This window comes from Periplaneta americana, chromosome 1 (assembly GCF_040183065.1).
Source record: "Periplaneta americana isolate PAMFEO1 chromosome 1, P.americana_PAMFEO1_priV1, whole genome shotgun sequence".
NCBI lineage: Eukaryota > Metazoa > Arthropoda > Insecta > Blattodea > Blattidae > Periplaneta > Periplaneta americana.
Window position 1 is genome coordinate 210,373,633 of NC_091117.1, and position 24,653 is coordinate 210,398,285.

General features: G+C 35.7%; 1 protein-coding gene across 5 annotated transcripts in view; it reads right to left on the reverse strand.

Moving 5' to 3' along the window:
* Iru (E3 ubiquitin-protein ligase Iruka) overlaps nt 1-24,653 on the reverse strand; it is a 38,818-nt gene that overhangs the window by 2,447 nt on the left and 11,718 nt on the right. For 2 of the 5 annotated variants that reach the window (XR_011334237.1, XR_011334238.1), the window contains exons 3-8: nt 21,736-21,893; nt 19,584-19,700; nt 17,219-17,379; nt 13,870-13,985; nt 9,537-9,655; nt 6,483-6,694 (exon numbers count right to left, since the gene is read on the reverse strand). Coding sequence is in view for 3 of the 5 variants with exons in the window: in XM_069836858.1 (XP_069692959.1) it covers nt 6,541-6,694; nt 9,537-9,655; nt 13,870-13,985; nt 17,219-17,379; nt 19,584-19,700; nt 21,736-21,893 (825 nt within the window). In the remaining 2 variants the exon portion in view is untranslated. Of the gene's footprint in view, nt 1-4,297; nt 6,695-9,536; nt 9,656-13,869; nt 13,986-17,218; nt 17,380-19,583; nt 19,701-21,735; nt 21,894-24,653 lie in introns of those variants that run through there. The other 3 variants (XM_069836858.1, XM_069836878.1, XM_069836889.1) reach the window with 3 other exon arrangements.

Below are 24,653 nucleotides of genomic sequence, written 5' to 3' on the forward strand. Positions count from 1 at the left end.
TTGTTAATTAGTGATTAACTGTTAAATATGGTGATTCGATTGCTGCTCATTGTATTTCCACATTAGTGTTTATTAGTGACTATTGTCCCGGAGTATGAAGTGAACAGTCACAGGAGCTCAAAATTATGCAGACGCTGCAATGTGAAACTTCATTTCTGATATGACTGTATTTCCCTCCCTCCATTTAGAAAACGGTCACTCCGTCTCGGATCAGTCTCCCTCCCACAGCCGAACCTTCTCCTCTCTCGCGTTGACGAGCTGTCACTATAAAGTAACTGGGCTGTACATTTGGTATATTACAGCATATTATCTCAAAATGTATTTTCTTGCCACAACGAAAATTAATTATGTCCTGTAGGCCAATTGTCTCCAACACAGTAGTGATAGGCTGTGATTTTGTTGCTAATCTCCATTTCAGTTTCGTTAATAGGCTTTCCCCTCTACTGACATTCTCTACCACCAGCAAAGGGGAAGATACTACTGTGCATCTTACTAACGTTCGACTAATTGACTAATGAAAAATATTATTGAAAATGTTTACTGGTAATCTGTCCTGCACCATGGTGTCGTGATCTAAGGCATCCTACCTAGGATTCGCGTTACTGAATGTGCGCTGGTTCAAGTCCTCGTGAGGATGAAATTTCGGCCAGTGTATGGGACCGATGCCCACCCAGCATCGTGATGCACTTGGGAGCTACAATAGGTAGCAAAATCCGATTGCGAAAGCCAGCTATAACAGCTGGGGGATCACCATGCTAACCACATGATACCTCAATTCTGGTTGGATGATCGTCCACCTCTGCTTCAGCATGTGAACATGAGACCAGCAGCTGGCTGGTCAGTCTGGGCCCTTCCAGGGCTGTGGTCCCACAGCTTATTTATATTATTGTTAATCTGTATTTCGAAAGTCTATACTAACTGTTTATATTTCATTTTATTGCTGTATATATCAACTGGCACATTAAAAACCTACTGAGAGTAGAAGATAAATGTTTTCTTCACTGCTAGTTGCTACTCTACAGCATACACAACAGGACAATCTGCACTGTGTCATTCCCCCCTGACTTTACAATACAAACCAACATTCCTTAATTTAATTAATTGTTAGTTGAAAATATTGTAAGAACAACACTAAAATATACTCAAACATCTGTGTAGCTGTATTTTATATTCACTTATGTACTTAATTTATATTTGATTTTCTTATGTGTACAACTTTGGGGGTGCTGGCATAAGAGGTAACAGCCTTCGCATCCTCTCAACTTGTATGAAATGTCATTTCATTCCGGCTATGACTTAATTCGAAAATCACAACTCTAAGAAATCGTCATCTCTGAACAATATGTGACCCATAGTGATGATGGCGACTGATGTCAACTGATGTTGCCATAAGTGACTGCTTCAGCCAATTCAAAGTTAGAAGATTCACACTAACTTGAATGAGCATGTTTGACCATGAAATGTCGAAGAGAATGGATAAATCTCTTGAAATTTCTTCAGAATTTGTTAATAAAGCTAAAGAAGGTGAAGGTAAGTTATTATCAGTGAAATCTACACATCTGTATAATAAGGAATAATATAAAATGTTAGCTGTGCATTTCAAACTGGCAGATGAAGCATAATCTACAAATGCTCTCCCATCACCTCTGCACATAAAATTGGCGTTAACATAATATAGAGAAGACAGTGCTGTTTTTGTTACCTCCAAGAACAGTTTAGCACATGCAAAGTTAATGGAGGGTATTTTCGTTGAGCCACAGTTTAAATGGTAACAATGAAATTTAATTTTAGCAATAAACAAAATATTCTATCTGATGCTTTTCCAATTCACTGCGGGCTAAAGCAGGGAGCTGCACTATCACCTTTACTTTTTAACTTCGCTCTAGAATATGCCATTAGGAAAGTTCAGGATAACACAGAGGATTTGGAATTGAACGGATTACATCAGCTTCTTGTCTATGCGGATGACGTGAATATGTTAGGAGAAAATCCACAAACGATTAGGGGAAACGTGGAAATTCTAGTTGAAGCAAGTAAAGTGATTGGGTTGGAAGTAAATCCCGAAAAGACTAAGTATATGATTATGTCTCGTGACCAGAATATAGTATGAAATGGAACTATAAAAATGGGAAATTTAGCCTTTGAAGAGGTGGAAAAATTCAAATATCTTGGAGCAGCAGTAACAAACATAAACGACTCTTGGGAGGAAATTAAATGCAGAATGAATATGGGAAATGCCTGTTATTATTCGGTTGAGAAGCTTTTGTCATCTAGTCTGCTGTCAAAAAATCTGAAAGTTAGAATTTATAAAACAGTTATATTACCGGTTGTTCTGTATAGTTGTGAAACTTGGACTCTCACTTTGAGAGAGGAACAGAGATTAAGGGTATTTGAGAATAAGGTTCTTAGGAAAATATTTGGGGCTAAGAGGGATGAAGTTACAGGAGAATGGAGAAAGTTACACAACACAGAGCTGCACGCATTGTATACTTCACCTGACATAATTAGGACCATAAAATCCAGACGTTTGAGATGGGCAGGACATGTAGCACATATGGGCGAATCCAGAAATGCATATAGTGTGTTAGTTGAGAGGCCGGAGGGCAAAAGACCTTTGGGGAGGCCGAGACGTAGATGGGAAGATAATATTAAAATGGATTTGAGGGAGGTAGGATATGATGGTAGAGACTGGATTAATCTTGCTCAGGATAGGGACCAATGACGGGCTTATGTGAGGGCAGCAATGAACCTCCAGGTTCCTTAAAAGCCAGTAAGTAATAAACAAAATATGCAACAGTTAATCTTTAGTAATGGCTCAACAACTAGCACAGTGTTACTGAGGATTTAATAATCGCTGCAGAATTTGTTAGTTGCATACAAGTTAATTCAATAGATTAGAAAATGATGAAACTACGCACTAGTGATGAGTTCCATAAGCAGAGTTTTGACAGTGGCAGTGATTTTAAAGCTCTGATAAATAACAAATGGGACTTCTCTTATTTATTAAACTGCTCTAATTTTAAGGGTGCATCATGTAGTATAAGAAGGTATCTAACATACATATTGTAAGTGGAGAATACAAAAGATCTGTAATCCCTAACTCTGTAGCACTTTCGAAAAACATACTCGTATAGACAGTAAAACCCCGATAAGATGCTGTTCAAGGGACCGGGTGTAAACCGCGTATTAGGTGGGTATACTAATTTTGACTTATATACAGTATCTATTAGCATTTTTCTTTATTGATATACATGATTCATGAAAGGTAATACAGTATTACTTCATTATGTAATTACTATACTGTACGTCAAAGACATTTACAATATGTACTGTACTTAATTCTTTCGGAAAAAAAAAAAAGTAATTTATAGGTGTTTGCCGTATGCGTGTTCTCAAAGTCCTCATGTTTACCACACTTCAGTTTCTGCAATTACATCCTCCTGGCGTCGCAGCTGTAGTGATTGAGACGCGATTTTTTGGAGTTGTTTCTGAGTAAGAGTACTGTTCTCATCGTACTTTCGTAAGATTTCCAATTTTTCCGACACAGAAAGGGCTTTTCGTTTAACACTCATTGTAATGACATTCACAGACACTTCAATACACATAAGGACAACAAACTGCCCAGCAAAAATTTCCAGAATTTTACTACGGCCAAGTGAGGAATGTTGTTTGAGACAGAGGGTTAGCAAGAGGGTGAGGTATTGTAACTGTATGCAGGCTTTAACCACGCAGGTAAAGAGTCGAATAAGAGAGTGTAACAAGAGGGTGGGGTATACTAAGGTATGAAGTATGAAGGTTTAAATGCGCAGGTAAAGGGTCGAATACCAATACTTTTCAGGTTAATGGCACCAGTGAGTTCAATGAACAAGATGTTTCATTGCTGTTACAGTACATTGCTGAAAAATACATCGAAAATATTCCCCAAAAATAGCGTATTATGCGGGACTAGAGCGCAACAAACGGGGTATTTTATAAAGACGTTATATATGCAATGTACAGGGACCAGACAAAAAAAGCGTATTACACGGGATAGCGTAATAAGCGGGTGTGTCTTATCGAGGTTTTACTGTATTACAATTAATGATGAAAGAATGCAAATTACCAAAGAAAGTAATTCGTTTTGATATTTTTAAGAAATTAATACTTTCACGTGCAATTTTTCTAACATCTTGCATTCTTACTACAGTGTTCAAGCAAAAAAAATTACATATAAAAATTGTGTTGAGTGAGGAATTGGATTCTAAGGCTTTTTTCGAGTATTATAAATTTAAGGTGAAGAAAATAAGAACAGTAGTAGTATTTTGATGTACTAAGTTTACTTTATATATGATCACATAATTATGGACTTTTTATTTATGATTACAGTTACAGCATAGCATCTCAAATTTGAGAGACAATATAATGTTGAATAAACATGGGTTTATACAGATGGCCATACCAGTTCTATAATAAAATTGATTTATCCAGAAATTGTGAAAACCTGCATGAATGCTCATTTTTTCATCATTAAAAAAAAAGTGCTAAACATTACTAACATACACAGAGCACTTCCTTTCACACAGATATCTTCCCAAAGCCTAAGGAAAAATCAATGAATTAACATTTTTTTAAAAATCACAATACTTCATTCTTAAAATATATACCTTGTGAACGTGTTGAGTAAGACAATACCGTGGTTTACAAATCCCTATTTCTCAAAACCACAATATATTACATAATGTAGTTAAGAGAAAAGAATTTTAATTTCTGCTGCTTCATTTTCACCTTTTGTTTTATGGTTTGTTTAAATTACATTAATAAATGCTGAAGATAGTTACCGTTCTCTCGCTGCAGAGAGTAGTGATACAAAGTTTGCATTCATGTCAAATCTAACTAAGTCTGGAACTGGTTGAAAATTGTATTGTACTAAACAGTCTTCAGTGTTAAGTGCAAATGGTGAAGAATTCGCTTACTTACAACGAGACTGATCTGTTGGAACCCTCTGCTTTTATACATTACTAATGTCCTTTGTGCCAAAAAAAAAAAATATAATATGTTACAATGTGCTTAAAATTTAACCTATTGCTGAACTTACCCAAATGCTCTTTTCATATTTTCATCTTCAGTAAAAGATAAACAAGCGAACTGCAAACACGTTTCTTTAAATACAAAATAGTCTTCCAAGGTGCCTACAACATTAGCACTCATTCTGCTTGAAAGCCACTCAGTCTTATGCGCGCACATTCACACTTTCCGAACTAACATTCTATTGCCTAGAGTTTCTCTGTGTGACACTTCATATACCAAACCTGGAATTCTTTTACAGTTTAATGAGAATACTGCACCCAGTCTTCGTAGTTATGTAACAAACAGATGTGAAAAGTTGCAGGGATAAAAAAAAAGTAAAGGGGATAGTAACAAAGACTGCCAGTAACTGTTAGGATAATTCTTATACAGGGAATTCCTTCACTGAGGAAAGTGATTCGCTTGAAAGCAAATATTATTCTTGCAGACAAATGTGCTATTGGTTTTTCGAATAATCTCTATCATCCTACTAAACTCAGTGTTTTTTGTGTCAAGCTGCGTTCTGTGGTTATGAAGGACTGTTACAATATATTACTTACAACACACACACACACAAAGATCTTTCCAAATTGAACACAATTCAGTATTTGCAAGAATTCATAATCAAAAAGGATGCAGATCTGTAGCTGGCATTTTCAATGTGTACATAAAAATACTGATGCAGATTTAACTCCCCCCCCCAATTCCTATGAACTTTAGTCTATGTTATATGGCCTCTGAATGATTCTAAATTTTACTTGCAAACTAGAAAAGCATTTTGATTATAGACTGAGATTGTGATGTTTGTATAACAATTCGTTTACTTTAACGAGCCTTTTTAATTAAATAATTATTCTTAAAAGTTTTCTAGATTCATAGATATATTCATATGCTAAGAAAACACCTGATGTGAGTTTATAGTTTACCTTCTGCTAAACGAGCTTACTGCAACTGTCATTCAAATACCTCAGATGAGAAATTCCCTGTACTTGAATTATAGTTCCTCAATCTAAAGCAATAACATACACTTCCCCGAAATAACAAGTGCTATATTTTCATATATTAACTCCAGTATTGTACCCTTTTTTGGTTAATATGGGGAAGCATAATGAGCAAGTGGATGCACACATGAATCCCACTACTAGTGAATATGAAGAAAGATGCTGTACAGGCTACATGAGGAGGAACAAGACAAATTTAAAGGAAAATAAAGCAAGAAATTTAATTTTCAAATGGCAGGAGTTCCAGTTTGAACATGTACATATTTGCACTATATTTGTTTTAAATAAAGCGATAAAAAAATTATATAAGTTATTCGGATATGGCTCTACAACTTTTTGTTTTTTCTTTAATAATATGATACAGTAAACAAATCCAGTATTGATTTGAGCACAACTGCTTAAATTTTGTTTTTTCAACACTAAATAAGTTTACAGTACCTTAGCTGTGGAGTTATATAAAGTGCAATGTGAAGTGAGGAGAGGACAATGGGCAGGGCTAATCGAATTCCAGATCCATGTTGAAGTCTGTAGGTCGTGAACTGCGACTGCTGCTGCTACTGCTAGCATTGCCACCAGTTGTGGACACTGACGATGATGAGGTTGATGAAGATGTCGAAGAGGCACGACTGCTGGTCGAGTCATTAGCTGCTCTGCAAAAACGTTGTCATTTCATCATGGAGCAGATGTAACAATTCCTGTATTACTCGAAAATAAGAACCCTTGTTTTATCTGGCTTTAGTGCCGATAAACCGAGGACCTTATTTGTGAGGATTTAAAAACTTGTATTAAATTAATGATATTATAAATAACTTGGAAGTATCTAATATACATCAGGGGTCTATTGCACAAAAGATACTAGTAACAAGTGACAACTTACCAATATATGGATGACAAACGATGTCTTAATAATTTCTGTTGCATAATACAATTTTACAAATTTGTCATTAACCTAATGTTATAATTTTGATGCGGAAATAATGGCTATTCATATCTCACTCCAACACCTACTATACAGAATAGATAAATTTCAAAATGCTGTCATTCTCTCTGATTCTAAAGCAGCATTATATGCAATAAATTCATATGAAATGATGTCAATCCAAATTAAAGAATGTCACAAAATGATCCAACAACCTCAAAAACTACAGAAAAGAATTCAATTGCAATGGATACTTGCACATTGCGGAATTGCTGGAAATGAAACTGCTGACTTTCTTGCCAAAAAAGGATCCAATTTAATTCAGAATACAAATACAAGCCTACCTTTTACATCCATCAAAAGACTAATTAAAAATAAATATAAAATCAAGCAAAACCAAGCACTATGTACCAAAGCCAAAGATAAAAAATGGAGCATTTTAATAAAAAAACCAGAAATTATTCCAGAAATCCCACGTAAATCTGCAGTAGCAAAATTCAGACTGCTTACAGAACACGATTATTTGGCCAAACACTTGAATAAAATAGGAATTTACACAAATCCAAATTGCCCTCTATGCAACAAAGAAGAAGAAATGACTGAAGATCTTCTACAAACCTGTGAAGTTCTACCTGATGGATCCACCACAGAGAAATATTGGAGAGCAAGAACGCTAATGGCTTCGTTGCCAAAGCCGGCATTAGATAGATAACTAATTTGTCATGACTAGATTTTACAAATGAACGGCAGCCATACTGACAAATTCTGTTTTAGAATATTGTGAAAAAAGTAGTGCTATAGTAATAAAATTAGATTCAAGTATTATTTAATTTTTCCACTTATTTAATTAAGAAAAAAGAAAGACGATCGTAGTTTGTAATGCACACAAAATATTCAACGACCACCTCTGTGGTGTACGGTGAGCATGCTGGTCTCTTATGTAGAGGACCTGGGTTCGATTCCCGGTTGAGGGTTTTTCAGGGTTTTCCCTCTGGCCGCAACAGAATATTTAATTAGGGGCCTACATAAAATCCTGGCTCTAGTTATAAGTAAGCCCTACTTCTTTCCTTTCAATACAAATATCCTCAAGAAGTGAATGATATCATTGCTCCTATACTGTAAGCTGGAAATAGAACATAATATGCCTCCCCCTCCAGGAATCCTACTTCTGTCTTTTAATACAATTAAGTAGGAGTACAATAACTGCAGTATACACAATAGGATCTACAATTGCAGTGGTTGGAGAAGGATGTTACGACATCCTCAACATTATTCTTTTCTTTGGAAATAAGAATTGAAGGTCATGTATGTTAATAATAAGATAAAAGCATCAGCCTGAAAAGCAGAGATGCAGTCTATAAACAATCGTGAAGTTTCACTGTTCCAAAATAAAGTACAATAGATCACAAATTCATTGCTTTACCTATGTAAACTTTAGGGCCTACTGTACAATTTCGAACATTAAGGGAAATGTTGGCTGGTTATTATAAGCCTAGTATCTGCATTGGTAGTACTATGGGTATGGTAATAAGAAGTCATAGTCATAACATCTTAAATTAGTCCAGTGCATTTGAAGTGAAAAACAATAATAGTGAAGAAGAAAATGTGCACAAAAACATTAAATTTATTAACATGAAATTGATCGACATATGAGTACACATATTCAATTCAGTTCTAATAAATGTTTATTACCGATTTTGAACAATTTTTGTGAATTTAGCTAATCAGAGTTTTCGGGTGAGGTTGGGGTCTGGTTCAGATTGGGCCAGGCCAGACCAGACCAGGCATAAGAATTTCGGCCCGTGCAGACCTCTACTCTATTATAATCTCCATCTGCTGCTCACAAGCAAAGAAAGAATTGCGACAGATGTAAGTATATAACAACAAAATCGTCATTCATTGAAAATTTACACTTCATATCGTCGCCTGAATGCAAGAACTAGGTAACTCTAAATTGGCGTTTTTTAGTTACCTCTTTTATAGCATAGCAAAAATCGCACAAAATGTAATCCAGGATATAGGTAACTGATCGAACGATACCAGAGACATCTATTTTCCTATGTAACAAATAGGTAAAAGAAAACGAGACATATTCCTTAGTGCAATAAATAAGTAAACAGGCGATGTCACAAAATATGAAAAATCAAGTTACCTAGTTCTTGCATTCAGGCGACGATATCTTCCTCACCTCATTATGCTATAATGAAGAATCCAGCATTCACACTTGTTCTATGAATTCTCACAGTTACTTGATCCATAAAATATTTACTATTCTAGGGATCTTACGGCTTTGGTCTCATATGAATACGATACAGTGCATTGCTCTCTACACTAGTGGTAAGGATTGTGAATTAAGAATAAATAGTGGAATGAGAGGTGGAAAAATGGGAATACCCTAAAAAAATTTCTCCGACTTATCTATAAAAAAAAATTTTGGATTTCAACCTTATGTCTTCACCATGGATGATGATGATTTACCAATACAGCTAACAGAACATCAAAACTTAAGTAAATGCAATAAGACTGCTTGGGACAATGAAATGCATTAACTTATTGACACATATATAAAATACCTGAAAAGAGCTGCAAAACTTGGACCAACATTACTCATGTTATTGCCTCCAGAACCAGGCTGGTGATCTTCTATACCGTCATCGCCCAAAGTTTTTCTGCAAATGGGGCAAGTACCATGCTGAAAAGATACATAGGATGTCAAAGCCATTCTCATATAATTAAAATTCCTTCTTTTGATTAAATTATCCACTGTATTGTATGAAATGAGTTACATGTGTATCCCCTCATCTCTCTAATGACTCTCTCCTAGATCGGGTCATTTTTACCCAAGATTCGTACTCTGAAAGTAACTTGCCAAACATGTTAATCATTTTGCTGTCTTGCATAATGCCTGCTGTATACCATCTGAAGACAGCTCTACTCTGCACCAGGGATGATGATGATGATGATGATGATGATGATGATTAATAGATAAATGATGAACTGAAGGGGAAAAGTACCTCGCGAAACTTATCCTAAAAACCATCTCTGTCCAACACAAATTCAATTTGGCCTCATTGGAACTTAGGGCAAGTCTTGGAAAACCAATGCTCTATGCTGTTTTTGCTGTAAGAAAAATCCTAATGTAAACATAAGCACGTGGCTGTCATACCCGTGATTGGCTCCCAGTCGAAACACTCACATGACGCAGGAAAATATAGTTCGTATTGGGAAACCATAATTTTTTATTATTTGAAAATAAAACATTGAATTCTAGTTGCTAAATATGATGAAACATATAACTTCACTAATATGTAAAACGCTATGTAAAAGAAAAGCTACTTTTATATTTTGTTATGTATTATGAACGCGTATGAATACAAACAGTAATACCAAGGTAGTCTGTTCTTGTAACAAGCTGGCGTCACTAGAGCTCATAGTTGTTCCCGTAAGCACATGGTACTGAAGTATGGCTTCTGCATCCTCGGTGTGTGTGGTTATTAATCATAAGAGTGGAAACTCTTTCAAAAGCAGAGAAAAACAAATAGTCTGAAATGTATATAATAAGTTAAGTGAGTTGAATCCAATGTTATCTATTCAGAGCAAGTCAGTCAGACCGCACGTTCCAGCTGGAAGGGATAACTGACGCTGTTGTGGACAGTCTCGTCATAAATCCTGCCGACGATATTTATGACGACTCCGATTTGGAAAGAATAACTCCTTTGTCCGGCAACGGTTGACCTTATACCTAAGTTTAAAATAATTTAATTATAGTAATTATAAAGTAAATGTTTTCTAAGCAAATGAATGCATAGTAGTGAGGTTAGGCCTACTTGACGAGTAACGGGAAATGTTTAACATGAAACAGAATGTACAACAGTAGGCAGGAACACGTACTGAGAATCTATGGCACCAAACAGCAGCCAATGAAGCCTCACTTCAGTCACGTGCTATTGTTTACATTAGGATTTTTCTTACAGCGTAAAGATTATAGCTGCTCAGTACAGTGTGGAAGGGAAGTCTCCAGTGGCGGCTCCTGCATATTTCTTAAGAGGAGGAAAGAAGTTAACAGCACGAAATGACACCTTCTTGAATGAAACATGCTACAAATTAGCCTACATGCATACATGTAAGACCAGGTAGTGTTGGGGTTGGCCTTCCCTTCTGTATAGCAATAATCTGTTCTTGTAAACTGAGTTTCCTAAATTGTCCAAAATATATTATGTTTTCACTTCCATTCAAGTGTGAATAATTGCGCAAATTAACAATTACAAGGAAATTCACAACCTCGTAACATTTTTTGAGCACACTACAGCATCACACGTGTTGGAAGAGACTAGCTACTAACTCGTAACCGGAACCGTTTTACGGAAATGGAAATGGGAAATAATCTGAGGAAAGCGAGAACACTGCACCCGCCCACATGGTCTGTGTTGCCACATGTACATTTTATAAGTTCAGTATCACATGCTTTTGAAGAATGTCAGTTCTTGTAAAGTCATACTATCATTATTGTTCAAAGCTGCCGGTGGCCGATTAATTTTTTATGTTAAAAATGATGTAGTTTGGAGTACCTACTTTCAGTTTCAAATATATTTGTATAAAACTGACAACTTGGCTGTTGCCCTGTCTAGTACACAATGAATAGAAGTGAATTTCAGGGGCCAACTATGTAGAACTACTTCCTCTTTGTTTTACATAAACCCAACTTTAACTTTCAAATATCCACGAAACTTTCAAACCATGAATAGTAGCATATATGAAGTGCAATGAATAATATTTTTGATTTATAATTAAAAAAAAGTTTACATGGTGTCTTTCATAGCGTTGCATTAAAACTGTTTTGTTGTGTCTCCTCTTTGATGTGTTATAGTCCAGTTGAATGCAACATCGTTAGGTTGCAGCGGTAGCGAGTTTGCTGCACGACCAGTCGGTTTCTATTTCCCACCCATGACTGATTCAGAGGAGGATCTCCTCCCTATCCGTTCATTTACTTGCTTTAAAACTCTGCTTCTTTCTCTGGCCGCTAGTGCGCTGTTGTCTATGTGTGTTAACTGCAGTAGAGGAGGAATGGAGTGCCTTTCCTCCACACAAACAATCTCGCATCCTTCTCACAGTTTTCTACAGCACATGAGCGCGCGTCGTTTAAAACTCAATCAACCGAGTTTTTCCTATAGCTGTGAATCTTCCTCGAATTTCAAGGCACATATTTTATTTGGTATTTACTTTCAAAAGAAGAAAATGTGAGGAGGACGTTCCTCCCTTCCCTCCCCCGAGGAACCGCCACTGGAAGTCTCTCTGCACTGAGGCGAGTGATAGTCTTCAGTCAGAGAAAGTATTTCAGTTGGCAGCACCCCATAAGTCGGTCACTGACAAGACCTTCAATGGAGGTTACGTACCTAACAGTTGTACTTTAAGGGCAGACACTTTCACTTCACAGTGCAGTGTGTATTGCAACAGAAGACTGTAATAATGTTCCTATAGAAGAAGAAGTGTTTTTAGTGGGATAAGTTTCAAGCAAAGAAAATAAGTTTACGAAAAGAATGAAAGACAAATTTCGTGTTTATTTTCCGAATTTAAGATATCCAAATCGCGATACTGTACGTGATTTGATTAATAAATTTCGTAAAACCAGGTCACTTCAAGATGCATCAAGATATGGCAGGCCTATGAATTTAACAGACAAAAAATTTGATCAAATCTCGGATATAATATTGTGGAGCCCCACAAAATCAATGCACAAATTAGGAAAAGGGACCGGAATCCCTAAGTGGACAGTGGATGAGGCTGTAAAAAAAAAAAAAAAAAAAAAAAAAAAAAAAACTTCAATAATTGTACCCCTATAACATTTCTAGAGCCCGGAATTGTAGGTACTAAAAGTTAATATTGTTCCTCGCTATAGTTTATAAATATAGAAGCCATGCCTCCACTTCTTTGAGATGTCATTCAGTATTTTCCCTTCGGTACCACTAAAGGTCTCTAATCCTCTTAAGCGCCACTTACAAACTAGCACACGATTTATCATTGCCATGCCTCCACTTCTTTGAGATGTAATTGTCATCCAGTATTTTCCCTTTGGTATCGTTAAAGGTCTTTAATCTTTTTAACCACCACTTACAAATTAGCACACGGTTTACAATATCTAGTCAGTCAGTCCTTCTGACTCTGGTGTCTATTATTATATATTGGACTCTTGTGAACTAAACTTAAAATTCTCCTCACGGGCACCACTTCTATTCATCTACACTCAATGTCATTCTTAACTTTCAGCACCTAAAATTCTGGGCTCTAAACATTACAGTAGTTAAGGAATTAAAATAAAATAATCCAAAAACAAATGATCTTCAGATGTACTGTATATAATTAATTATGTGCAGTTGGTTATGCAAGGAACATTAGTGAAAGTATTTGCAAACAAGTGTAAATGAGTTGAACTGTGCCTTCAACAAAGAGGGAAAATACTTCCAGCACCTTTATGACTGTGGTGAGAACATAACTTAAGTTTTGTAGTATTTTGTTTTGTTTCAATTGGTTTACTTTACGATGCTTTTTCAACTGTGATGGTTATCTAGCATCTGAGTGAAATGACAGTGATAATGCCAGCGAAATTAGTCCAGGGTCCAGTGCCGAAAGTTACCCAGCATTTGCTCTTAATGAGTTGAAGAAAAACTCAGGGGAAAAAATCTCAACCAGGTAACTTGTCCCAACCAGGATTTGAACCCGGGTCCACTGGTTTTATGATCAGGCATGCCAATTGTTACTCCATAGCAGTGGGCCGTTCGTTTTGTTACAAGTAGAAGTTCGCGATATCAACAAAACTGCTGCATGTTCACTGCTCTCTCTCCAGCATGCAGCGACTTCCTTTCTGCACTGTACTTACAAGTTTTTGTGTGATTATACAGACAAACTTACCAGTTCAAGCCATGGAATTATGCAATTCTCATGATAAACATGTTCACAGGGTAGTTTACGGACTGGCTCATCCAGTCTGAAATCCTCCCAGCATACTGAACACTGTAGACTCTTTCCTGTGGACAATACAGTAAAATCAAATTTTAGGATAGATATCTACCATGCTCACATTACTTCAAAATAACCAGTGTACTGTATAAAAGAATAGAATGGAGTGGTTTCCAATTATGGGCAACTAAGATCTTCATGAATTCTGCAGGACTTAAATAAATAGCTTCTGCACGACTTAGAAACAAATAAAGAAAATCCTGTGAGAATACATGTAAAGCAATATACATTATACAGGATGGGCAAAATAAAACTGGCCTATGGAAAATACAGTATATATGAATTTATATGTATGACACTGACGCGGAAATGACCCTGACAATGCAGAAAACCGTGATTTCGATGTAACAATGGGTTGCTGTCACATGTCCGAGCATGCGCATCTCCAGCATGCTGTCCCGAGCTTCGCCATGTCATTATGTTTGAGTGAGTGAGAGGAGCAGACGTGTTTAGTGGCCAGTTGAATGCAATACAAAATTGTGCTGACAATAAAACAACGAGTGTCATTGTCGAATGTTATGCGAAGCACAATTCATGGAAAAGGTGTGCGGAATTGTTTGCGCAAGAGTTTCAGACTGGACGTGTTTTGGCACAACCTCCAGCAAAGGCTGCAATGCAAAACTTAGTGGCAAAATGGCGTGAAATGAGCTCTGTAGCGAATAAAAACCGTAACTATCCGAACAGAGTTCGAACATCAGAAAACATTGCTCGAGTGCAGGAAAGCCTAGAACAAAGTCCGATGAAATCCCAATGCCGTTTATCTGTGCAAGTGGGAATTAAGAGAATATCGTATCCAGACGAACCTTCGCGTGTTGAGTTCTGCCGATAGTTTCTGAGTGAAGTGGAATCAGAACTTTTCGATCCTCAGTTTTTCATTTCTTGAGATGAGGCCTGGTTCAGCCTGTCAGGGTATGTTAACTCACAGAACATGCGCCATTATGCATCAGTAAATCCCTACGAGTACTTGGAAGAGCCGTTGCATAATCTCAAGATTGGTGTTTGATGCACAATGTCAGGTGTCCGCATCGTAACACAATTCTTTCATGAAACTGTTAAAATGCTAACCACTATGTCCAGAATCTGCATAATCCATATGTGGATCAACTCACAGAAGTTGAAAGACTGTATTGATATTTTCAGCAAGACGGAGCAACAGCACACACCATCTTGGCAACCTTGTAAATATAGTGTTACTATAAATAATGTTTCAGATTACAAACCTGAATAACTATCATTAGGAGATACTTAGTGTCCACACCTGTGGAGTAATGGTCAGCGCGTCTGCCGCGAAACCAGGTGGCCCGGGTTCGATTCCCGGTCGGGGCAAGTTACCTGGTTGAGGTTTTTTCCGGGGTTTTCCCTCAACCCAATATGAGCAAATGCTGGGTAACTTTCGGTGCTGGACCCCGGACTCATTTCACTGGCATTATCACCTTCATCTCATTCAGACGCTAAATAACCAAAGATGTTGATAAAGCGTTGTAAAATAACCTACTGAGATACTTAGAAACATGATATTGGTATCAATGGAAAGAGAAACTCAAATATTTTTTGTTATCCATTCAGTTAAATCACATGTGCTACTCTTAAATCAGCAAAAATTAGAAAACATGAAATTGGTATCAACAGAAACAGAAACGCCAACAATTTTTAAATTTTTTCACTGGAAAACATGAAACAGAAAGAGAAACACTTGGTTCACAACCGTAAGTAAGTCACATGTGCTCAATATGAGCTCCTTGTATCACACGACACACATCAAGTCTTTAGTCAATTTCTGCCATACACATTATAGCATTGGATCATCCACCAGTGCTATGGCCTCTGTGATGCGGACACGAAGATCCTCAATGATAGGTGGTAATGGTGGCTGATACACCTGTTTTATAAAACCCCACAGAAAAAAAAATCACAAGGAGGTCGGGGGAACGTGGAGGCCAATGCACACATTCTAAATCTTCACGGACAGCATGTTCAATCCATCTCTTTGGAAGTCGTGTATTCAGTTCGTTTCTGACATCTCTCTCTCTCACACTCCACATTTGCCTCACTTACTGATGGATGACCGGTTGACTTCTGCTTACAGATGCATCCCCTCGTTTTCAAGTCAGCGTACCACTTACGGATACTGGGCCCACACCAAATTTTCTTCTAAAATTGCGTTGTACAGTGACAACAGACTGGGATACGTGAAAATCTAGCACACAAAATGCCCTCCTGTCTTTGTTTGCAGCCATTTTTCTGTTATATCGTCTCCTAGAAACGAAATTAATAAACATGCGACAGGTTCACCAACATAACAAAACATATTTGAGTTTCTCTTTCCATTGATACCAATATCATGTTTCTAAGTGTCTAACAATAGTTGTTCAAGTTTGTAATCGGAAATATCATTTATAGCAACACTGTATTACGGATTTTCCGGGCCAGTTTTATTTTGCTCACCGTGTACAATGATAATGCGACAGACTAGAATGATGACTGAGGAATTGAATTTTGTTTATTTTGGTGTAGTTAAGGCCATCAGGCCTTCTTTTCCACACCACCACACGAACAAGAAACTATAGATAAACCACATGCAAAAATATATTTAATTCATCTGCACATGCATTATGTCCCCCACCAAAATGATCAATAAAATCTATTTAAAAAAAAAAACTTAAAAATAAAATGCAAACAATATGCATTTTAAAGATGGAAATTAAGTGCACAAAATGCATGTGAACTTCATTTTACAATGATATTTTGTGAAAATGTAGAAAGAATAAAGTATAAGCTGTAAAAATATTATACTCTTAAAAAATTAAGTTTTATTCTTTAAAAAATTAAGTTTTATTATTAAAAAATTAAGTTTCGTATTTATAATACTCTCTTCTCTATTGGTACTTAATCTCACTGGAAAAACAAATTCGTCTTTACATTCTGTCTCTTCAAATAATTCATATACCTAATACATGTTAGTAAAAATTACTCAGTTGTATAAAAGTTCTGGAACCTAACTCTAAGAGAACTTGTAGCATGTGTACAACAAATACGAGCTGGGAATGACAATGTACCTAATTAATAAAGATAAGAATTTCCTTCGTGTAGTCTGATTGATAAGAGGACATAGATAATTTTTATCCAGCTGCTTGCAGACTGGAGTGTAATCACAAGACCAGCAGCTAAGAATGTTTGCAAGTACAGCAATAAAAATTTTTTGGTAATTTCATTGAAATAAAATATATTGATAATGACTTACCAACTTGATCTTCTGTTATAACAACAACTGGAATTTCTTTGATCTTATCTTTGGCCAACGGAGGAGGTCCAGTACCATCCATTTGGTTCAGTAACTGGGTAACAATAGCATCCAAGCCTTCATGACCCCATGCATAATCACCAAGGTTTCCAAGGAAAAATCTGAAACATACAAAATTTAATTTTAATTTAATTTAGTCATTCATTACATACTTTTGTTGCTGCTATAATCACAAATTTCTGAATGGAAAATAAGACAAATGCAATAACAAATATTCTCTGCTGTTATTCATAATAATTATCATCATCATCCTGTCAAGTGCTAGTCCCAGAAGAACTGTTATGGCCTGAAAAAGCGATTCTGTTACCATCTTTTCATAGGTCGACCAAGTGACCGTTTCCCATTTGGATGATACTTCATTATTGCCTTAGGGATCCTGGATGAAACTAATAATTACTGTATGAAAACATACAAATATAATATTATATTATATATATATTATGTCGAAAGACAACCTGGTGGCATTGGATAAAAAAAAAACATTATACAATAAAATTCCCCTAGATATAGAGCAGGTTTAAATGAAACTGGACAGGTTTAACCTAAACTGGGGAACATCTTTATATTTATACATCCACCAAGAAGAAGAAGCAGAAGAAGGAGAGGAGAAAGAAGGGCTACAGTAAGAAACCATCTCTTCTGTGGATGCAATGAAGTGTATAGACGAACTTACAGTTTACTTGGGGAAGACTGAAAATGTTCCAGAAATAATTCTGATGTGTTTGACAGAAGTAAAGCAATTTTTTTAAATGAACTACTTAGAAAAAAAAACACTTCAAACAAAAATAAGTGATTTCTTCAGCTCATCCTAGTTCTTACTTTAAGAGAGTTTTTGTTTTTTTTTTATTTTGTATTTTTCAAAACTGTTGGTGTTATTGTGTTTTATTGTAAAGTTTAATAATTCTTTAAAATGTACTTGTGTATTTGAATTTGTTCTGTAACACAGGGACTGTAATCACAACTGGTAACAGTAGGTCAAAAGGCATGGTTTTCAGAAGAAAATACTTTTCATTATAAAGTATCAAAGATTTGATTTTCTGACATACGTTATACTGAGATTTCACTGTAACTTGGACAGGACACTAAAATCAATTTAAGTGCATTTCTGAGTTATGAATGACTTCCGTATCTCTGCTAGCAGCAGAGGAGGTTTTTGGTTGAAGATTATGAAGTGCTACAAAAAACAAATTCAAATGCTAAATAAAAAAGTGGTCTTCCAAAGGATCCCGGCCCACTGCAGACTGAATGGTAACAAGAAAGCAGATATGTTGGCAAAAAAAGGAACTTATATCAACTTAAAAACAAATTTCAAGTTCCCATATGAATCAATAAAGCGAGTCATAAAAAGAATAAGTTACAGTGAACAGGCAAAACATCAAAATTCAAAATGGAAAGAATCATTCAAAGATCCAAAACTAATTCCTGATCTACCTCGAAAATCTGCCGTGGCCATGTTTAGATTGATTACTGGTCATGATTGCCTCAGTAAACACCTCCATCGTATTGGAGTACTGAATTCACCTAGATGCTTACTGTGCACCAGAGAAGAGGACATGGAGATGGAGCACCTGGCTAATTGTGAAACTCTTAGGACATTTGTGGACCTTCCATCAAAATATTGGGAAGCAAGAAGGATGATGACTTCATTGTTAAATCCAGAGCATTAGATACACACACACACACACTTCACCTAGCCCACTTATTTATCTTTAATATTCTATTTTTAATTTTGGCTTTTACATTCTGTGTTATATTCTACACTATGAAACACTAGTCCCAATACAGTCCATCACTATAGTTTGTGAAAGATGTGGGAGAGGGGTACAGTAGTTCCTACCTATTTTTCTTATCCACAAACATAGCTTGCTTATTTGTTTACAGTAACCATGACACTGAAGCCTTTTAAGAACTCTACAGGGCCTATCTTCGATGATATAGTGAATCTCCTGAAATATCACAAGATTACATGCACCTTTTAAGATATTTCCCTATTAACCACCTGAGTCCTGAGATTTTGTTGTTTTATTTTTAAAGTTCAATATAATTCTACACTACAAAAAAAGTCACCGAAATGAAAAATGCTGAAAAAATTCTGCAGGTTACAGTTGGGCACAAATGCAGGTATATTATACTATACTTCGGGTCTCTGCACATACATCTTATATCATAATCATGTATGAAGTATGGTATAGTATACTATACTCTCAGGACTCAGGAGGTTAATTACTCCTCTTGTCACTGTCATCATCACCAAACATATGTTGAAGTGTAAACACCTCTACTCTGAAGCAAATACAATACTTACACTGGTGCATTGCCACCACGTCCTCCTCCTTGTGCACCCCATCCTACACCAGTCAGGTTGACAAGAAAGTCTTGAATTAAATTTTCAATTGGTGCTAGTTGTCTGCCACGAGGAACTCTGGAAATGAAATTCTAATATATAAAAACCACTTTATCAAGTGGTAACTGGCTGAAATAAGCCCACAAGAAGAAATATAAGTCACATAACATAATATTTTATCAACAGTAATCTCACTAGAGCTTTTGATTTATCTAGAGAAAATCAAAACTCGAGTGGAATTTAATTCACAATTACATGATTAGAAGAAAGTATATAAAGATCAGAAGAAATGGAACAGCTGCATTATAGGGGCCACCCATCACATATTATACGCAAAAAAAGGTCAGCGGAAATAATGGTTCAATTATCGTTTTTAGTATTCAATATTCGATAAGCATTAAATGCTACCCAATTAAAAAAATGAATAAAAATCTTTTAAATAGTTTAATACTAGATGTGATTTTAGTCAGTTTGTATTATATTTTTGGTCCAGGGAAAATATATTTTACTGTTACTGTCGTTATTTCCATTTTGAAGTAGGCTATAAGTCAACAATATAAAACTGACTGTTAATTTAGAAGTTGGCAACATATTTTATATCGATTGTAACAACAATACATTTCGATAGTAACATTCACACTATTCAACCAATAAGGAGATTGGCCCCTGTAATGCATCTGTACAGAAGAAATAAAGTACTCTAATACAATAAACTAGTAATTGACTTACTAAAATTCTATTTCACTAATGTTAGTTCCACTGAAACACTTGAACAGAGCCGCCATTTTCAGTTGACTGTCTATGCAGTAAACAAATGATAATCGCAAAGCATGTTTTATAGTACCGTAAAGAATTTGCAGTTTGAATTGTTGACAAACAAAGAAACAAAGGTAAAAACGTAATACGGCGAACGCTAAGCTCTGCCCATGACCCCTTTCTACTTTTCCCCTACACGCTAACCACACACTCCACGTGATAGGGAGGTGATAAAAACAAATGCAAGGGAGGTGATATTCTTGCATAAGCAATTTTTGGAATCAGCTGTGAATGTGTGGAAGGTAACTCAGTTGACACCAATCCTTAACCAAAAGAAAAACCTAACAATTGACAGTCTGAAACCTTCTCTACTTAAGTACCAATTCCACCGACTTTAAATTACAGTAAAGTTATAAATCTTTGCTATTAATTAGTTTTAAGGAGTTTCCAGTGTTAGCTAATAAAGCCATGACAGCCTTATTATCTTTTTCAATCACATATCAGTGCAAAAGGTATTTTTCTTCATGTGTTTATCTAAAAAATAAAACCAGAAATAGACTTTGTACTGAAAGTGATCCCAGATTTCCTTCCTGACTTCAAAGCTGTGTGCCATCAAAAATAAGTGCGTCCTTCTCATTGAATTTCAAATGAAGTGGTGAGTAACTCTATAATAAAAATGTTTAGGTTAAGATAGAAGTTTAAAATATAAAATTACCCTGCAACTTAAGCCCATATGAAATTCTATCACTACATGAAACTTTTCAATAATATCAATAAAATAATTCCCAATGTACGTTTACATTAAAATGTGTGAAATCTACTAATGCGACTATGAAGATAGAAAATGGGCTATTGTATTATTAACCTAACATTACTATTTAATTTCGATTTTAATGTTTTAAATGTAAAATAAATGTACAATAATTATTTGAACTTATGTAGTTTCGATATTTTAAATGTCGCTGCAACAGTTTTGAAGGAGAATCCTAAGGTAGGTTTATTTACCATAACTAAGCAACTTTCAGTTAATTTAAGATTGTTAAATAATATTTATATTAATAAGGGGTTCGTCCAATTCAGATCTTTGTGAAAGGGGTCAATTTATTCTCTAAGTCAAGTTATTTCTGTCTTTTTTATTTATCCCGTACAAGACTTATGGATAACCTTAGGTAAGACTAAGACTAATACAATACTTTGTATAATAAAAGGACCAGTGTATATGAAGAAACGTCAACTTATTTTCGTTAGATAGGTGACATGCATTAGAAAGCAAGTTATTCTGTTTTGTACATTTTGCCATGTATTTTGCATCTTTCAATGCATGCAGCAGAGATTCTGTCGCAATATGCGACCTCACCTGTTTCTCATAATCCTTTGCCTTGGAATGAGACTGCCATACCTTCCAGGTCGGCGAGAATCCGACCCTTCTCTATCTCTCCCCCGAAGCACTCTTCTTTCTTCATTGTTTCCACTGACACCAAGGAGAATCTCATTCAGAAGTCGCTGATTTAGAAGCTGTCAAAAATATACATTACAAATTAACACTGACGAAATACTCTTACCACAAATTTTTGCAGGAAAAGCAGGAGTGACCTCCAAACTGTTTCCACTATACATCCCAGTAAAACTAAATATCTATAATGTTTATGATGGAACAGAAGTCATTGATCTAAAAACTCGTGTCTTTAGAATAGGTATTTTTAAAAAATGGTTATATTAATTATAGATCTAAAGCTGCAAAAACATCAAAAATAGTTTTAAAAAGAAGTGTGAAAGGAGATCTGACACCTAATCAAAACGTTAACAGCAATGAACACAAATTTTCAATGGATTCCATCACACAACTCTTTTAAGGAATGATTATGCAGATATCTCAAAGGAAGAAGCATCAAGTTACTACATAAAAGTAAACAAGCCTTGCATGATGCAATGGAAACTACAGATTTCATTAGATCAAAACAAATAATAATAATAATAATAATAATAATAATAATAATAATAATAATAATAATAATAATAATAATAATAATAATATAAAAGAAGATAATATAAGCTTGTAAAAATAAAGAGGTCTTTTGGAAACAGTGTTCAGAAGAAAGAATACTGAATACAATAGAAGTAGCTTTATAAAAATCAACATTAAAGATGCTTCACACACTACCTATTATAGGCGAGGAGGTGAAAGCTGGCATTTGAGCTCTGTGAGAGGAGAATCTACAATAAGTAATCTTCGAGCCATAATTCCTGAACTTCTGAAATTTTGTCAGACTTCAATTTCAACAATTGTGCTCTTATCATGCACATGCTTTGGAAATTCCTGTCTCATATACTACACATCTCAAGAACTTTTGAGGAGTACATTTCAAGGTAGTATCTCTTTCATCAAGTTTTTCGTCTTGGCACTTGGGTCTAACTTTTGGGCCATAAATGTCTGTTGATCACTGCCACACAACAATTGAGAAAATAAATTACACTCAACCAAAGTCAAACTCGAATTGAGCTATGTACTCCTGTTGTGTGTTTATCAAAACATGGCTGAACATATGTCCCCATCTTCTGAGAGATCGTAGCAGTACAAAGCAGCAATGGGTAATGACCAGGCAAGTGATCAACTCATTGAATCATCTCTGATAGAGGGTACCATGTACACACCTATCCATCAATTACATCTGACCTGAGAAATAAGGAACTTTATATTGCGATATAGCTTAATTTTTATAAAGTTTAACAAACAAAGTCAAAACATGGCCACAAAGACAACACAAGATGGCCAACATAAAAAGAATATAACTAAAGAAAACTATCACATCATCATCTTCTATATATTAGGCCTGGTGGCTTGTTACGGTCTCATGCCATCTTTTTAATGGTCTTCCTAATGATCTCTTTCCTCTGGAATGGTAATTAAGAATCTGACGAGGGATGTGGATTCAATTCATGCGTTGGTGATGGTCCTAATCCTGTCACAGACTGGCAAAACCTACTGCCCTACTGAGGTATGGGAAAATTTGCAGGAAATGTTGGAAGAATTGAAGTCTGGTGCATAATTTATGGTCAAAAAATTATTGTACTTTTATTTTTTAAAGAAATAATGAACTCAGAAAGCTATGTTGCCTTGCCAAACTAATAAGAACCGAAGTAATTACGCACATTTTATGAAGAAGAACGCCAATGCTCATACCATGGTAGCAATCTCTCAGGTATTTTGATTTGAATTCAAGTTTACCTATGAATGATTGTTCTGAGTGATGTTCATTACATTTCAGGGCTAATGTGACTGATGTAGGCAAGTGATATGTTGCATTCTATGCAGACAACGATCGCTGGAAGAGACAACAGGTATATTTATGCTTTCTGTTATGACCAAATACTGTTGGCAAAGATACTAGAATTATATGATTAGGAATTGAGAGGTAGACCAGTTTTTGTGAGAGATAGAAGTCGGAGTGTTTAGTGAGAGGACAGCTAGCTATACCATGTACAAATGATTAAGCTAGCTTGGCTTAGCTTAGTTCCCAGTTCAGTGACAAGGTTAGAGGGTTTACTGAGAGGAAAGTGGTTGCAAAAGGGTATCTGTCGGATACAGGGGGGAGAGCCATTAATCCTTCCCATTGAAGGCCTTAAGGAACCAACCTAGACAAATACCCAATGTCCCATCCCTATCTTCCCGTGGTGCAGCTGTTAGTAAGCATAATTTTACGAGCTGAACTAAAGGGGGGGGGCTACTCATCAATTAGCACTGGTCAGCTTGATGAGTTAATGACGTTCATGCGGGTTAAACCCTTTACCTAAATATCGTCAATATATATTTAGGCTTCTATGACAGAAGGAAAACAGGAGGTACCAACATTTTACATTTCCTGTAAATGTCTGCCTGAATACATCACATGCAGAAAAACTAGTCTCCAAATTATTATCTTCTTTAATTTTGGTCCTAAAGGTTTCACATATAAATTATCTCATGCATTTCTTCTTAGTGCTGTACGAACTTTTTTTTGTTTTTAATGCAATATGATGATATGGTCATGATATCCTGTTTCATGATGTTTAAAAGTTTCTGTTTCTCATGGTCTGTTCTCAAACTAGCACGACAACCAATGAAATGCCATACAATACAACGCTTCTATTGTCGCATTTTCTTATATATTTATTCACACTGGAAAGTACCCTGTCATGATCTCTGTTATTTTTCATTACTCCAAAGTCCATGTTTATAAAATCTTAACATGTTAAAATACACACACACTTATTCAAAACCCAAAAGAACGTTTATAC